Raw genomic sequence first — 13,413 nt, 5'->3', positions numbered from 1 at the left:
ATCCAGGTCTTATAAATAATGAAAGATGTTCTATTGTTGGTTCTTTCACAGGGATTATCTAACTGTTTCTCGTTAGACCACTGTATTTAGTGGGAATAGATGTTTTAATGTGTTAAGAGGAGCATGTGTTATATTTAACTAAGAGAATAATCTCACTTTCTTTACATCTTTCCCTAGGTTCTAAATTACAATAGCAGTGATAAAAACAAGAAGTTTTTTAAATAAGGGATTTTGTAGCCTTGACATCAGGTTTTCCTGTGTGCCATGGTGGCCCAGCCTGATACTGGGTACACATCAAAGTAACAGTACAAAATCTCCATTTGTGCTCTCCCAGCATGCTGTGCTATAGACCATGTACCACAATCAAGCACTTATATAAAGAAAATATTAACAATATTGCATTATATTTAGTACAGTAGCATTACAAACATTAAAAAAGGTGAGTTTTTGGGACTACTTAGGTCCCTGGTTCAGGCATGTTATATACAGAAACTGATTTTACAGTTTGAAGCAGGGACCAAAGTAGTCCTGTAAACTCGCATTTTGTAATCTATTAAATTCGCCGATCACCAACAATGAACAATAAAGGCCCTTTACAGATTAAACAGGCATTAAATTGTTTTAAAACAGCTATACCTTATTTCAAGTATTATTTAAAGGGGAACTCCACAAGAACATATCTTAAAAAGTAAACATAATTTCAAGCAACTTTGCAATATACATCAATTAAAAAAATGCATTTAAAAAAATGATTTTTAATGGTTTCTGACAGTTCCCTAAGCCCAGCCCCCTGCTCTCCTGTTGATCATTCTGACTACTCTGCTGAGCTGGCTGACTTCTGTTACTTTGAGTCAGCAGCCATCTGTCCTTAGCCTGCATCCTCCAAACCCCACAATTCCTTGCACACGTGATTTCAATAAGGAACAGAACATCACAGTGCAATGCATTGTGGGTTATGTAGTTCCTGCATGCTGTCTGTAAGCTGTGGAGAAGTTGTTACAATTTGTAACATCAGTGTTTAGTCCCTCCTTCCCTGCCAGGATTTCAAATGATGCAGAAAGAGAAGAACTGTTAAACAGCTGGATTTTCAGCATAGAAAATGGAATTTATTCATACTTTTTGAAGAAACAGGTAAATGTGATGGGTATATTAGGGGTCTCTGTGTTTTATGGGCCTCTTTATCAAATTTTGGTTTGGAAGCTGGAGTTCCCCTTTAAAAATCTCAGCTTACAGGTTCCTTATTTATATCAAAATAAAAATATTCGAACGATTTAGAATCTAAGTCGAAGTAAATTCGAAGTCACAGTATCCTATTCGAAGGTTGAAGTATCCAAAAAATTACTTTGAATTTTGAATTTTCTTACTTCGAAAATTCCCTCGATTCACTTCGACCCTTAGTAAATCTGCCCCTAAGAGTTAATGATTGCTTTACTGTTTTCTTTTTTCTTTTACTCTATTTATGCTTACACAATGAAACGAGAATAGGGTTTAAACAAAGTTGTAGTTTATTTTAATTTTTATTTTACTTCTGTCTTTCTCATTTTGAAAAAAATGTCATTATTTATCACTTTAACATATTGTTTATCAACTTGTTTCTGCATTTACACTTGTGGTTTCTAAAATCCCTTTTTATTTTTAGATTCTTTATCGCTTCAGTAGTCTTTTATTTTACTTTACCATAATTAAATTTGCATTATTTCACATAATATTTAAAATTTATATCTCTCCCCTCTCTTGCAATCTTCAATTTGACTGCCCTTTCTGCACTTTAATTATCTGTGGTTTGGTTATTTCTCCTCTGATTTGTTGAGTTGTGGTTTCTATGTAAACATATAAATTAAGTTCAATACAAAATTCTTCATCACACCGCTTACTTATTTTCAAGGGTGCATGCCCTTCCTGGCTGCTTCAGAGACCAAATAGTATCCAGGGACTTTATATGGAAGGAGCACACCTATGGCCCTTTTCAAGCCATTTATTGCAGCAGAAAAAACAGCACAAGCTTTCGGGGGATGACCTGAGGAAGGGGGTATCTCCCAAAAGCTTGTGCTGTTTTTTCTGCTGCAATAAATGGACTGAACATATGAATCAAGTGCACCCATAAACAAAACAAAGATTAAAGTCCCTAAACTCTAAACCGCTTATTTTGCACCACTATTGTTCTATATAGCTTACGGTAACGATCTATCTAATGTCCCATTCAGTGGTTCCTGTATAAATACCCACAATGATGAACAGCACAACGAAGATTGAGTTTGATCTATTTGGAAGCTGTTTTTATAAAACTATTCTTGTAACACAACTGCAGCACACTGCTAATACAGTCACCTATGACCATGCACCACAAAAAAATTAAATAGGCCCTATGTGTTCTTTATTTTATGTCAAAGGTGTTATTATTTAACAGAATAAATTCAAAGTAAACATAAATGCATACATTTAGCTATTATTAATAATAACTGTTCAGATTACTCACCAAACTGAATTTGCTAATGAGAAAATTTAGTGAACCTGATGATCTCCAGCTTTTACTCCAAGCACCTTTCAATGGGGAGACCGTCTCTCGTCTAAATACTGACATACAGTCTAGTATTCACATTGCACATAACCACAGCAATTAAAACTTTTTTCCAAAATGAAGACAGAACAGCAAGGGGTTTCTATTATACTGCTTGAGAGAATTTCTTGCTGAAATATTATAATAAATGACTACTTACAGCTGCATGACCAAATACAAATGACTCGGACTCTCATAAATATCTTCCAAGGCAACAATATTCTCGTGTTTGATTCTAGGGGAAAATGGAAAAGAAGAAGATATATGTTTTGCGTGAAACATTAAGCTTGATAAGCAGATTCATCAGAAAACATCATTTGTTATCATAATTGTCTTTGTTGAGCTGTACCAAAATTATTAGGTGTGATGACCGAAAGGCTTGCTGCATATTGTAGAAGCCATGGTTTTTTTTCAGTTTCCACCATAATTCAATTCCAAAGCTAATCATTTCCAGACACTGAACACACATTAGAGACAGATTTTGTTGCTAAGACACAATGCTATGATAAGGAATGATTATTGTTGTGGTTAAACCTGATACTTTGAAAATAGGATTTACAGTACAGGTAGTTATGTTTTTGTGAGAGAATACTGAATAATTGCAGGAAAAGTCACCAGACAGACAACCTATTGCATTTAATGGATTACAAATAGGTAATCAAGATGTAATCAAATGTAAATTTGGCATGCTGCATGGTGCTTCTAAGGCAAAACTGTATAGTATTGTTATAGTAACATAGGTTGAAAAATGACACTTGTTCATTGAGTTCAAACATTAATATCTATAGATAACCTGCTAGTTGATTCAGAGGAAAGGAAACATCCCATCTGATGCCTCTTTAATTTGCCTCAGAGGGAGAAAAATTCCCCCTTCAAGAGGTAAAAAATGTCTAACTCCAAAACAGTTTTTCCATACCCTTTACTAACTTTGTTGCCCTTCTTAAGCATTTTATTTACCCTTCTTGCCAATAACTATGTAGAATTAGTAACAACTTCTCCACAGCTTACAGAGAGCATGCAGGAACTACATAACACACAATGCATTGCACTGTGATGTTACTTTTCTTATTGATATCATTTGTGCAGGGAATTGTGGGGTTTGGAGGATGCAGGCTAAGGACAGCTGGCTGTTGATACAAAGTAACAGTAGCCAGCCAGCTCAGCAAAGTAGTCAGAAAGATCAGCAGAAGAGCAAGGGACTGTCAGAAACCATTAAAAATCATGAAAAGTCTGCATATTTTTTAATTGGTTTATATTGCAAAGTTGCTTGAAATTATGTTTGCTTTTCAAAAAGCTTCAGTTATGGTTTTGTGGAGTTCCCCTTTAAAAAGAAGTGTGCCAAACTAAAACAAGCTCATTAACACATACATGGCTTCAATATAAAATGTGTAAGCAACATCAGTGTTTTTAATCAATTCTGAAAACTGTTTTACTGACATATTTTTCCATTAGATATAAAAAACAAAAGAAAAAGGCACAGCTACTTTTTGTCTTCAAAAAGTATTTAGCAGACAATGGACCCCGCAAAAAGATTTATTTTTTCCTTACTATTTTTGTGCAGAGAAAGGAAAATAATTTAAATGTAGCAAAATAAGTAACAAAACAAAACTGCACAAAAGCGTAGCAAATATGTTCGGTTGGACCCTACTATTTACAACACATCAATCTCAATAATTTCTAAGAAGCTATCATTATAATTGTAAATGCTTCTTCCCAGCACCCTTTATTATGATTATTTAACTCTCTCTTATCCTAGTTCCATTATTATTCTAAAATATAACATCTCAACAAAACATACTCCCACACCAGTGTCCATTTACAACTACCCAATTCCCCTCAGTGTGCCTATCCTTAAAGTGATTTTCTAAGAGCACCCCACTGTAGAAAGCACTAGAGATGGCTCTTTCCAAGCAAACAACTGGCTTTTAAAACATTCTGTCCTGACCTTGGTTTGATACAGACCTTATGGCAAAAACATTCTGGTGTTTATAATTGTTTGTCGTGTTACTTGTATCTGGATACACTGGGCAGTGTATGTGTCTGCAGTACACTAGCAAACATGTATGATTTATTTCTATATCACACTTTCAATCTGTTATTGATAATGAAAACATGACTCATTTCTACAGACCTTCTTTACAGTACACTGTATTTAGTCATATGCCTAGATCTCTTGAAAAAGAAGATATGAGGATCCAACAGTCCTTATTCTGTGCCTTTCAAATTTAACTAGCTGTCTCCTCTTTTCCTTTCTTTCAATAGCTTTGAGGATAACACTATTAGGACAATGTACGGTGATAAAACATATGGAACTGGCTTCATGTATAGTATTCCACAGTACATTCACACAGAAGACCAATAAATGAAATGCTGGTTTGCTACTAAGGCTTACTAGACCAGCAGCATGTTGTTACATTTCCTGAATTAGCCATCTATGCACTTATGTCTCACCATACACAGCGACAGCACCATACTGGCCTGTTTTATACATCAGCTTTTTATCGAACCAGTCCCTGAATCAACCTTGTGCTTAAAGGACCAGTAACATCAAAAAATTAAATTATTTTAAAGTAATAAAAATATAATGCACTGTTGCCCTGCACTAGTAAAACTCCTGTTAGCTTCAGAAACACTACTATTGTTTATATAAACAAGCTGCTGTGTAGCCATGGGGGCAGCCATTCAAAGGAGAAAAGGCTCAAGTTACACAGCAAATAGCAGATAAGCTCTGTAGAACATAATGGTGTTATCTGTTATCCATTAGTTATCCTGTGCCATATAGCCGTTTTTCAATTTCCGCCATTGCTACTCAGCAACTTGTTTATATGAACTATAGTAGTGTTTCTGAAGCAAAAAGATCAGTTTTAACAGTGCAGGGCAACACTACATGATATTTTCATTACTTTAAAACACTTTCAGTTTTTGGTGTTATTGTTCCTTTAAAGCTAATTTTGGTAACATTGTATTCTCTTACTTGCTAAAACGTTATCCAACCCCTTCTTAAAACTATCTACTCTGCCAATACAACAACTTCAAAACTTAATTTGACAGATGAATAAGATAAGACAAGAGATAAAAAGGGCCCTGTCCAAAAGAGCTTACAATCTATTGGAAATATTGCATGTAAAGCACTTTATATGTGCTGGTGATCCTAGGCTATTGAGCAAAAATGCAAGTAATGTGACAAATTGCCCTATCTGCATGCTGTCATGGCCTATAACCAGCTCACTTGTCCTTTTTTGGATCAAAACTGCACTGTATATTCTAAATGTGGCATCAACAGTGATTTGGTAAGGGGAACAATTACCCTCTTCTCCTGTGAATCTGTTCCCCTTTTTTGCCCTTACAGCTGCTGACTGGCAGTGCAATTTATATTTAATCTCTAGCTATTTTGATCTATGCTATAGTTCATCAAAACTATATTAACTATCAGAAAAAGTTTTTAAGAAATGGACACATTTATCAAAGTTGATACCTGTGTCAGTTCACACCGAATACAGATAGCATCTAGGGCAATGGATTTGGGCAATTATTTTCTGCAGTACAAAAAGACAATCATTGCTAATGTTTTACCAATCCATAACTATCATAACCATATAAACATATAATTTGCCAAGCAATGATGAATCAGCCCTGATGTTTCTGAAACAAAATCAAAAGGGTTCTATAGAGTAGGTAAAAAAAGAAGCTGAATAACATTATTTGTTACTATTTGAATCATTATTTTATCACAACTTCCCAAGTTAGTCATCTGTAAGATGAATTCCAGCAGAAAGCATTAGCACTAGATTATGCCACCATGAGTGTTTCCCCTCTTGTAACCTCTAAATCATCAGAGCTATATCAAACAAAGCTGTGTGAGAGCTATTATCTGACAAAACTCATTATATCTGCATGCCTAGTTTCAAAATGACAAACAAAGCAAAGGAATCAGAGTAAAAGTCTTTATTCACCCAGAATGCAATGGTTTTACATTTCTCTTGTGGGTTTGAGAATAACCTCAGAGAAAAATCTTTTTGGGGTCATTTAAATAAGTCTTTGCAAAGAACAGATATGGATGCAGACATTTTATTAAATGGAAAGCTGTGCCCATTACTTTTACAACCAGGAGATATCCTGGCCCCTCTGCTGCCTGAGGAAGCTTGCGTTCCCCTTTTTGCACCGGGTGGGGGGGGGGGTGTGCAGAACGCCAGTGAAGTTTCTCAACTCACCTGAGTAGCACAGCACCTGTTTACAACCCATAAAGCTCTGATTTCACTTGCATACAGTATAAAAGGAAAACTAAAGCTTAACAGACATGTTGTACATTATATTGTGGGCTTCTGTACCAGCCCAAGGCAACCACAGCCCTTTAGCAATAAAGATCTGTGTCTCCAAAGATGCCCCAGTAGCTCCCCATCTTCTTTTCAGCTGATTCACTGCACATACTTTGTGCTGCTGTCATTTACTCAGCTTAGGCACCGACGTGCAATATTCTATACTATTTTACTGACCCTGAGGAACTCTTATCTATTTAGTCCCACTTTTGTAAATGCTATAGGGTACAAATGGCATGTGTTGCCACCACCCTCACCTAGTCACCTGTATTACCAGTCAGTCTCCCGCTCCCTATAATTGACACCCAGATAAGAGTACTGAGAAGTATTTTGAATGCACCCAAATATTCTAAATAATACGCAGCTTCAACCAGTGTATGAGCTGCTCAGTGGGCATGGCCAAAACACACCCTAAATATGAATTTTCCAGGTTAATAATTCCATATTTCCCTAGTAACAAGCAAGGCAGCTCATAGAATGTATACTTCTGTGTTTGGGGCATTAACTTTTCTCTGTCTTGGACATTTCTGACCTCTCAATATTTTCTCATGTTTTCTTATACTAACGTACAATGTTGCGTGGGAGATGAAGGCTAAATCCCAATGTATGCAAGACAATGTGCTTAATTATTAAGGTCTGGACTGAGAATTAAAATAGGCCCTGCCATTTCAGGTACACAGAGGTCCAAACAGCACCCACCAGCCCACTAAATACTGACTTTCTATGGCACCTTATAGCAGCCCCTCTGGCATTTGCCAGAACCCACAGATTGCCAGTCCGGGCCTGACTTAATAGAAAAATGACAATTGGCAACTAAATGAACAGATCAGCAAATATTTTATTTCCATAGATCAGTGTAATGTATATAAAGCATTAAACACTCTTTACAAATTATAAGTATGTCTATACTTTACTAGCTACTGTGTTAAGACAATGGTCCATTCCACTTACCATTAAATGCTGCTTTCAGATTTCTATTTACACTTTATACTGTCAACACCACCAAGCATAAATAACCATGTATGTCCACCTTAAGAGCTATACATTGTTCTGTCTAGCTACTACTTGTATATCTAATCATAGCACAAGACATATAAACATGAATTATATATTTGAAAAAAAAACCAAAAGCCCTCGCACTGGGTAAATGACTACAGGTATGCACTGATACATCAAACAGATGAACTGATAGGTCAAACTTTAGCAGTTCTAAAAAGCAAAAGTAATTTATTTCACCAATATTTCTGCTGCTACAGTACTACATTTCAAAGATAAATTCTTAAATCCCTAGATAGAAACATAGCAAGAAAGCACACAGGGAACATCACAGCTAAGATCTTCACTACACCTGGTTCCCGTGAGAACAGTATCAAAGAGAAAGTAAAAGTAGCTTCAATCAATTACATAAAAATGTGTATGCATGTAAATATAAACACTTTTCACACTAATGGGGGTGGAAACTAAGACCCACGCTTATTTTGCAGAAGTGTGTTGGGGTACACTGTATGAAAGTGGCACATATCGTAGCTATATGATTCACTCTATAAACTTATAATCATGTATTATATACAAATGATGAATATCAAATGAGATCTACATTGAATATTTTATTTATGTCTCTTTATAGAACATTATATGCTTCTGCATTAGTGAGATATTCTAATAAATAAGATCTGAGGAACCCCCTGCCATAGATTCCAGTGCAAAGATTTCCATATAATTACTATATAAAATAAAGCTTTTAAGAGCATTTATTCACACTCCGTCTCCACACCACTAATTTGAGGATGGAATGGAAGAGGGAGGGGGGGCATCTATATGCCTCTGCTCGCCGTCATGAATACAGCACTGTCATACATAGGCATACCTGTATTTATTGGGGCAGCTGTAGGTCTTCTGGTGCTCTGAAATACAGTGCACAGACCTGCAGCAATTTGGCAAAGGAGGAAGGCAGGATGCAAAGTGCTAAGTGCAAAAAAAAAAAAACCCACAGGATTGCTCCTGTTTTTGCACTTTGCTTCCTACCTCTTGGTTGTTAAATAAACCCTATAGATTTCAGATCAGATTTCTAGTATATATAGAATAATAGTTTTTTAGGAACTACACAATTTTGCTACAATAAACAAGGATATTAATCATAGACAGCAAATGACAATAAAAAGGTCTTGTCTTTCAAAATGTGCTCACAGGATATATAGAGAACAGCCTTCAGAAGACTTCTGCATGACCTTCAATACAATTGCTAAATGCTGTACCTAATGCCAGAGCTACGACTGGAAACAAAATGATTAATGTGGCATTTAAAACATGTTAAAATGTTGTTTCAAGTCTACATTAGCATTTTAAATTTATGGAAAAAGTCTGCAAATTGTTCTAAATGTTTCAGAACTTTTAAGTTCACTGATTAATTTTGGCCAATTTTAACAAAGAGATAAACAACTAATAAATGAGGATTTTCCTTTATTAATTATAGGCATATATCCTACCAATCTCTTTTGTTCTTCAAAAAATATAAATTTTACAAAGCCATTCTTTTAGAATGGTCAAATGATCAGATTGCAAATGCTAATCGGCGAGAAAGGATTATTTGCATTATCCTAGCCTAGTAAAAGAGGTGATGAAACTGAGAAACATAACATATAGCATGGATTTTCAGCCTGTTCTGTTGGATACTTCTGAATGTTCTTAGAGAATACTGGGAAATGCAACATAACTTTAGCCTATGACAGAGATTGCAACTGGTCCCCAACTTGCACATTGCAGAAGATATTTTAGAATGGAGGTGAGAATAAGGTGGTGGGATTTAGGCAGGTATAGGAGTAATCTAGTGTATATCCTGACATCAAACACAAGAGAAAATAATATTATTGGCTTAGATCTGCAGTCCTATAAATAACAGCTTAAATTTCAATAACAATGCTTAAAAAACTAGGTTCTCTATATTTTTCAGCTCTTGTAAAACCTGTGATCTTTTGATCTGCTTATACAGTATTTTAGTATTTTAGGGCAGCTATCTTAGTTTTGTCTTTTGGGCTGGCCTTGCATCAGTCTGACCCAAATGCCAAAAATGTTTCCAATTTTTCAACAAACTTATTTTCAGTAAGACACTTTTGTCTAATTATGACCTCTGTTCAGAATAAGTTTCCCCACTCTACTTTTTTTAATAATTGAAATATGCAGTAACAGAGATGGGGTCATGTGAGGGCAACTCTACATTTCACATCTGATCAAAGCTTAGTACCATGGTACATTTATTCTGCCATAGTTTTAATGTATTATTCTATGCAGGATGCAAACGTACATAGAGGCACAATCTGGTTGTAGCTATGCTGGTATAATTAAATTATCAGGCATATTTTGATGGCCACTTCTTCAATAACTTCAGGCCATGAACCCTTTTTGGATTGTTCTAAGTTAATTATGATTCTGCAGCAACTAAAGAAGGAGATAAGGAAGGCCAGGGGCATATAGTTTGAGAACAATGGCATTTTCTGCATAATAGAAAAAGAGCCTACAATAACTTAATATGTTAGGGAAGCAAAGCAGGAGGAAATGTTGTGATTTGTAACATACTGATAATGATAATTATTATTATTGTGATGATATGTATAGTTATTCACCCGCTCTTTAGACTCACAGATATTATATCATGACTTGTCCCTAGTGGACAAACCATAAGCAATTATCCTTTATTACATATTTAAGGTGACATCTCATCACTTGAATGAAATGAAAAACAAATAACAACACAAGACTGACAGCTGCTCCCCTCTTCTCATTAATATGCAGACATGAACAAATATGCCACACAGTAGAATATGGGCCATCAGACATGTCAATCTATCATCTTTGAGTACAAGCATTAAGTGCACTTTCCTTGGAAGGAATTCTGTCAGAGCAAACATTGTAATAATTCCAACTAATCGTACCTCTTTTGGCAGATATAGAAGAGAAATAGCTCAGGATAAGTTATATTTTTTTTAGTCTAGCCATGTTATTCAAATTTACATACATTTATGAAAATTCAAGGATACATGGAAAGAATAATGTACATTTATCTACATTTTAAGAAATATAAGGACCAAAAATCCACCATAAAGCTCTTTATTAAGTAGCAATTTAAGGCAGGAAATCCTTTTTTCACTAGATAGAGGTGTATTGCAAGTCGTTGCTACCATTTAATAAACATCCACATTTGCTGGAAAATATTTTTTATAGCATTTTATCATCAGAGACAACAAAACAGCATATGACCGAGCTCTCATATGCATAGTAGTTTATTAAAAATGTTAACATAATATTAAAGCTGCATTAACTGACAGGCTGCAAGTATACTTAAATACTGTATTTACCTTTCCACATACAACCACTCCCAAGAGAGACCTCATTCGGAAAATGTCATTCTTCTCATGTGAACTTTGTATATTGAGAGTTCTTTCACAACATGTATGGGTAATTATTTAGAATGCTGCTTAAAATGAGCATCAGCTGCCCTTTAATTACAGAGGCAGAATATTTTTTAAAATTGTACTGCTACGGAGGGAGGGCTGCATCCCCTGATTTATTTTATGTGATAACATTTCTCGAGTGGTGGAAGCATAAAAGTATTTTTAAAAATGCTAAAACTACTGATGGCTATAAAGGAACTACTTATATCACTTGATTTATTACGGAATATTTAAACCATATACTTGTAAAACATTGAACAACTTAACGTAACAATGTAAAAGATTGAACGTGGATAATCAATCAGAGTGACTCATCTTGGACTCATTTCTGGGATCAGGAGATGTTGGCACACTTTATTTATTCCAAATTTAAAATACACATACATATAAAAAACTGGACATAGCAGCAATGTGTTAGGTGTAGCATCAGTCCATTTGTTTCACTAAAGGTAAAAATAATAACACATTTAATTGTGTACTCGGATACTGTTAGGGATTCAAAAAAGATTCCCATACAAATAATGCTAGTAGGTGATAAGTATTGTTCAATCAGAAATGTATGCCCAATGCCCCAGTTGCCTTCCGGCATAAGCAAAAATAAATCATTTCACAAAATTGAGTGCCTACAATGAAGGCCGCTGAAGCCAACCTCCTGGAATTGAACAATCCTTTACTGTTCCTGGGTACACAATACATGTGTTATTATCTGCTTATCACTTTCAATTTTAAATCCAAGATTTTCTTGGCTTAGAGGTTTTTGAAACAACAACTAAACTCAGAAACCACGATTGTCACTAAATTTATTAAAATACCCAAATATAAAAAGTACAAATGGAAAAAAATACACTAAAAAATACAAATGCCTCTAAAATTCCTAGCAAAAAAAATCAGAAAACCTCTAAAAGTCTGAATTGATTTAAAGAGGTCCAATCAGATCAGCGTAGCTCCCATTGACTTCTATAGTACTATGACCACTTTTACTTGCGGTTAGTTTGGCATTAGAAGTTTTCATGGTTTTCACACTTAATAAATCTAGAATTTTAGAGCTTTTTAGAAATATAGTAAAACCCCAATTTTTTAGGGATTTCTGGAAAAAAAATCAAAATTTGTTAGTAAATGGGCCCCTTAATGTCAGTTTTATAACAACAGTACCTCTTTTTCAGGGCCGGAACTAGGGGTAGGCAGAAGAGGTATGTGCCTAGGGTACAAAGTTGGTGGGGAGGCGGGCACATAAATCTTTCCTGCACTCCCCTAGTCCAGGCCCTTGTGTCCCTCCATTATCAGTCTCTCACTGCCCCATATGCTTCCATATGTCTCCGTCTCCAACCCCCAATTTCATTGCGTGTGCACGCATGCGCGATTCCGAACACTCACACTCTAATTTTAATTAATTATCATTAAACTTATTAGCATTTACCTCCCTTTAACTTTAGATTGTGTCCTTACATTCTAGCAATCCCCTCTTTGTAAAAATAGAATTCTCCTGAACTCTGTTTAAATGTTTGCCATTTAATTCCTAGGATAGATTTCAATATTTACATCATATCACCTCTCTTTTTCCTCTGTAGTAGTTAGGTGCAACGGTTACTGCAAAGAGCACAACAGTCTCCCAACCAAAAAGTACAGAGGGTTCATCAAACCTAGCACCAAATGAAGGAAAGAAATCTATCACATCTTCGGGCAAGGTCTGTTTAGTCCTGACCTTCAGAACAGAAACTGTGTTCAGCTCTGAGAAACCACAGACTGACACAAAGCAATTTTTCCAAAACTGTTGATACTCTCAGGCAAATTTGAAACAATGATTTAGCAATTTAGTCCAACTTCTTTTTGCAAAGGGAAAACAAATCAAATTAATGCTGCACTGAGATTTTCAATTCCTTTTATTACACTTTTTGCTTTTGGGAAGTAAAATGCAAACGAAAGAAAGCAAAGGAGGATGTCTAAATAACACAAGCAATGGAGCAGAAATGAAGTCGAAACCATTTCTGCAGCAACATTCTGCTATGGGTGACTTAATGAAACTCCCATTGCTATCAGCTGTAGGCAATCTACAGTGACCCTGTGTATGTCGTTAATAGCAGTAAAGATCTGA

The 13,413-nt window shown here is 35.4% G+C and overlaps 1 protein-coding gene across 1 annotated transcript in view; it reads right to left on the bottom strand.

The window, feature by feature from the left end:
* Positions 1-13,413, bottom strand: part of MGC82022 (protein) — a gene marked incomplete at its 5' end in the record, with an annotated part of 118,773 nt that overhangs the window by 46,684 nt on the left and 58,676 nt on the right. The window contains 1 exon segment of the mRNA NM_001092626.1: positions 2,718-2,792. Within this exon segment, the coding sequence (NP_001086095.1) occupies positions 2,718-2,792 (75 nt within the window).

The sequence above is a fragment of the Xenopus laevis genome, chromosome 3S (genome assembly GCF_017654675.1).
Source record: "Xenopus laevis strain J_2021 chromosome 3S, Xenopus_laevis_v10.1, whole genome shotgun sequence".
Classification (NCBI taxonomy): domain Eukaryota; kingdom Metazoa; phylum Chordata; class Amphibia; order Anura; family Pipidae; genus Xenopus; species Xenopus laevis.
Note: the sequence above shows the minus strand (reverse complement) of the source record. Positions and strands in the feature narration are given on the sequence as shown.